This window comes from Ichthyophthirius multifiliis (assembly GCF_000220395.1).
Source record: "Ichthyophthirius multifiliis unplaced genomic scaffold scaff_1120509249778, whole genome shotgun sequence".
NCBI classification, from domain to species: Eukaryota; Ciliophora; class Oligohymenophorea; order Hymenostomatida; genus Ichthyophthirius; species Ichthyophthirius multifiliis.
The window spans coordinates 1-5,322 of NW_004087335.1; the positions used below are offsets into that span (position 1 = coordinate 1).

Sequence of the window (5,322 nt, forward strand, 5' to 3'; positions counted from 1 at the left end):
AATACTAATAAAATTTTAACGAATTAAAAACAAAATATTAAGCAAACCTTTTGTAAAAATATAATTATATTTAAAATATCAAACCCTTCCTATAATTCCTTAAATATACCACCCCCTCATAGATACCCCCCCTATATAATCTTAATAATTTCTTATAAACTATTAAAAATAAAACCAATCTTTCTTATAATAATAAAAAAATATATTTAATTAAATAAATATAAGGAGCTAAAATTAAAAATATACTAAAAAAAAAAATTATTTAATTGTTTTAAATAGCTATTGTATTTATATTTTATATTAATTTTTTGTTTCAATAATTTTTCATATAAAATTAATTTATATATATTTTAAAAAAAAAAAAATTATTTATTATATAAATAATATAAATTTATAATGTAAATTAAATTTAAATATAATTAAATTGTAAATTTTTTATAAAAAATAAAAATATTTATAAATTTTAAATAAGATGTAAATATTAAAAAGAAAATTAATATAAAATATGTTTAAAAATTAATTTTAATTATGATCTTAATTTAGGTACTTGTACTTATATTGCCGTCAATGTAGTCAAGAAAGTAAATACATACAAGATCACTATGATAAAATGTAAGAGAATTATGAAAAATCATACCAGGACTAAAGTATCCCTTAAACATTAAGAGAGGCAAAGCCTATAAGAATAACAATATATTATTCTAATTTAGATAAAAAAATAAGGATTAACCTGATAATAAAACGAATACTTAATAGAAATTATGGAAAAACAAAGCTTTTTATTACTAAAATTTCGAAAGTATATACAATCAAAAAAGTATAACATTTTCCAATCTGGTTGGTCAAAAAAATGTTTAGAAGTTTAAATTAATGAAAAGGGTTACACAAATGAAATTACTAATTCCGATTTCTATTTATAATTGTTTTTAATAAAGATAAAATAAAAACGTTACAGATACCGTTATTTGTGGTATAGCTTATGAAGAAATAACTAGACCTACATTCGGAAGATTTAATTTTTACATAGAAAATATAAATAAACTAGAGAAAGATCCAAAAAACATTTCAGAAGGATTTGGAAACAACTATTAATGAATTTATACATTTATTTACTTTCTCAGCATAAGTAATATTTTATAGATAGAACATTATACTAAAAAATTTATAGGGAATGTTATAAAATAAAATTATTAAAACAAAAACTTAATAAGAAAAAAATGGTATCTTTTAAATTCTAGAAATATAGTTGAAGTTATTAATAAAAATATTAATTGTCAAAAATATGAAAATATAACATAAATATAAAAAATATATATATATATATATATATATATATTATACTATTTTATTATGTTTATGTGTTATTTACAAAAAACATGAAACTTACATATATATTTATCTGTAATTTATTCATATATATAATTTTTTAATTATTTTTTAATTTTTCATCAATATTTACTATGAAATGAGAAATAATATCAACTTTCATAATGTATCCAGCTCTACTTTTGTACAATAGTGTTTAAATCTGGTCTATTTGATTGCTAATCATCTAATCTCTAGATAGTATAATTTTCTCGTATTTATCTTAATTTTTTTGAAGTATGTCTTTTTTTGTTTTTATCATTTTTTTTGTCTCTATAGTATTTTTTTCTTTCTTGTGATTAAGAATTTTTTAGTTTTTTTCTTTCCTTTAAATTTTTTGAATACTTATTGAGTTAAACTTTATTATTTTATTTAATATTGTTTCTGGCTTTGTGATTACAGCTTCGTATAGTATTTATATAGTAGTATTTAAACTTATATTTTAATTTTTTTTTTTAATATTTTTCTATTTTTATTAATTTATAAAAAAAAAAATTATAATTTTAATTAAAAGAATTTATAAAGTTTTCATAGATATAATAGATATTAAATAAATTTTAATATATTATTTAGTCATATAGATAAAGAATGTTTAAAATAATAAAAGAGATATAGAAATAACATATACATATAATTTATAAAGAATATATCTTACGAAGATTATAATTCATTATTTTTAAATATTATAAAATATATATAAATTTTATATATTTATTAAAATATCATTTAATTAATCCTTGTATTTTTATAAAACAAATATTTAAAAAAATTGATATTTTATATAAATTTAAATTAAATTAAATTTTTAATTATATATAATTAATTATTAATTAATTATTTTTAATATATTATAAAAATAAAAAATTATAATTATTTAATATAAAATTATTATATTATATTATATATATAACAAATTATTATTTATATATTAACCCTAATATTAATATATTGATTATTAATAAATTTACGTATATTTAATTATCAAATGTATAGATTTAATCAATTTTTGTAAATAAAAAATAAATATATATTTTTTTTTTATAATAAAAAATTTAAATTTATACATATGTATAAGATTATTTTTTTTTTATATATTTTTAATTAATATTTCTTTTTTTTATAATATATATAATAATAATTAAAATATTATATAACAAAATGGATTATTAAAAATTTAAAACTATATTATTTGCTTAAGAAAAAATTATTAAGATTAACAAAATAAAGATAATTCTTTATAAAATTTTATCATAATAAATTTAATTAAGAATAATGTAAATAAAAAAATAATTAAATAAAATATAGAAATATGGACAATATTATATTTTAAGTTTTAAAAATATAAAATCTAAAAGATTTTCATAATAGTAATTTATTCTTTAATAATATTCTAATTTATTAATTAAAATTGAAAAATAAGTAAAAACAAAATAGAATTATTAAAAATAAAGTATTTATAGAATATAAAAAAAAATAGTAAAAATATTTAAAATATATGATTTTTATAAAAAAAAATTGAATAAAAAATTTTAATACATTAAAGTAAAAAGTATATAAAATTAATAAAAAAAACTTAAAATTGAAATAAATAATATTTAATTATTAAAACATTAAAATAATGTAATAAAATAATACATATTTTATAATTTGAAAAATATTAATTATTATAATTAATTTTTATACACACCATACAATTTTTAATAAATAATATTAATTTAAGTTTAAATAATGTATTTTGTAAATAAAATTATTATTTATTAATGTCAATTTTCAATATATAATTTTAAATTTTAAAAAAGAATTAAAAAAAACAATGAAATATATTTAATACTAAAAAAATAAAATTTATAATAATTAATTATAGAATAAACATTAATTTTTATGTTTAAAAATCATCACAATAATAATCCAAATATAACCTAACTAATAAAAAAAACAAAGACTACTTAATAATTATTTTATTATTAATCATCGCCTTAAATTTATAATAATTTTCTAGAGGAATCGATTTTAGTGCATTATTTTAATTTCTCATTATATGTATGTCCAGAAAAACAAGAAGTACATTTATTTTCCGTACATGCTATACACTAACTATATTTTTAAATACATGTAACACATTTTTTAGTTTTATCATCAATAATTAAACCTTAATTACATTATAAGCATTCTTTAGATTAATTACATTATTTACATCCTGACGGGCATTTTATTATATTAATTCCATTAATTACAGTATTTCCACTTCCTAAATTTCCATCTTAAGCAGAAATTTGCAAGCATTTTTTTTTTTAAATATCATTACATTATAAACAGATGGGATCATCACAATTTTGACAATTAATTTATTTAGAAAGACATTAAGTACAAGCTTTAGTTTTTGAATCTTTATAGTAACCATTTTAACATTTTTTGCAACCATTATCATTACAATTTTAACAATTTTTAGGACATTATTAGCATTTTCCAATATTATCAGAATAAAAACTAGCAACAGGGCATTAATTTACACAACTACTATTATCATGACTTTTTAAGTTAACTCCCTCGCAAACAAGACACTCAGATGGATTATTAGGATTACATTATGAGCAATTTTCCTTGCACAACGTACATTATTTATCTGATCCTAATCTATATCGTTTAGCAGTATCACATGTAATACAAGTATTAGAATCTTTTTATTAAAGACATCCAACTAAAGGTTTTACACATTCATTAGAATTTTGGGTTCTCTTAGATCCTATAGCACATGTATTTTGGCACGATTTATCAGCTTATTTATAAAAGCCTTATTTGCAAGTGATACATAAAGGAGAATTTATTTTCTCGCAAGTTTAGCAATTACCTTAACATTTTGTGGATATCTAAGACTCGCATATACGCAAATCATAATTAGGTTTATATCCTTGTTTCTCATCACATTATTCCACACACTAGTTATCTTGCAATAATGTCAAAAACTAACATTTAGTACACTGATTAGGTAATGGTCCAGTACATCTAGAGCAACTGCTATGGCATGGTTCGCAATTACCATCCTTTCCATATAGGCCTTAAGGACAGTCTGATTTGCAAGTATTATCTGGGTTCTTGAATTTACCTGAAGGACAAGAGCCTTATTATATACACTTTCCATCAATGAATAATCCGGAGCATTTTGTAATACAATTTTCCCCTCCATATCCAGATTAGCATATACAATGTCCGTTTACACAGACTCCTTTTTAAGAACAGAAATTCGGACATGTACGGGAATTATTACAGAATCTATTATAATCTGAAGGACATGTGATTTTACCTTTAGCTTTTTTGCGAGTTTTATCAATATCCTTTTATTTCCCTTAATCCCCTGTTCCACATAAAACTTACAATTAAATATCTGGAAAAATAATAGATATTTCAGACGAATCGGAGGAACATTTATATTAATGACATCTTACAGAAACATCATATTCATACATAGATGAGGATTTTACAGCAGTAGATTAGAAACATTTACTTTGAGTTGAATAATCAGATAATTTATCCTCTTCCATTTCTAAATCTTCATCATCTTATATAGCATTTGGATTTGTACATAAATCTTCTATTTCAGGCTAAACTATTTTACATTAGTCTGCATATTTATTAGTTTCAGATAGAGCGAATCCTTCATATTCAAATGAACATAAAAGATCATCTAAATTTTTAGGAAATTCTGGGTATTCAGTTTTACTATAGCAAACATTTTCTAGAAAATCGCAACCTTTTCCTTTTCCCCAAAAAATTTAACCGGCCATGTTTTCATTTACTTCTGCATAAAAACCTGTGTCTTACAAAGCAGCAATTGTGAATATAGAAAAAGAACTTTAAACATTAACTTAAGATCCTGTCATTAATTCATTAAAAATAATAGTTCTTTACCAATGAGATCCTATTGTACCTGCAGTACCCTAAAAAAAAATTATATATATA

The 5,322-nt window shown here is 18.9% G+C and overlaps 1 protein-coding gene across 1 annotated transcript, besides 5 other annotated features; it reads right to left on the minus strand. All coding sequences in view use genetic code 6, as the record gives it.

The window, feature by feature from the left end:
* The first annotated feature begins 1,308 nt into the window (after positions 1–1,308).
* Positions 1,309–1,340: a microsatellite.
* Positions 1,341–2,220: 880 nt separating this feature from the next.
* Positions 2,221–2,272: a microsatellite.
* Positions 2,229–2,296: a microsatellite.
* Positions 2,297–2,633: 337 nt separating this feature from the next.
* Positions 2,634–2,665: a microsatellite.
* Positions 2,666–2,876: 211 nt separating this feature from the next.
* Positions 2,877–2,964: a microsatellite.
* A 204-nt stretch (positions 2,965–3,168) lies between these two features.
* Positions 3,169–5,243, minus strand: IMG5_031730 (leishmanolysin family protein, putative; the record flags this gene model as incomplete). The annotated part of the gene is made up of 1 exon (XM_004039160.1): positions 3,169–5,243. The coding sequence occupies one exon, from the start codon at positions 5,241–5,243 to the stop codon at positions 3,261–3,263; it is 1,983 nt and encodes a 660-aa protein (XP_004039208.1). The 3' UTR covers positions 3,169–3,260.
* Between the last annotated feature and the right edge of the window lie 79 nt (positions 5,244–5,322).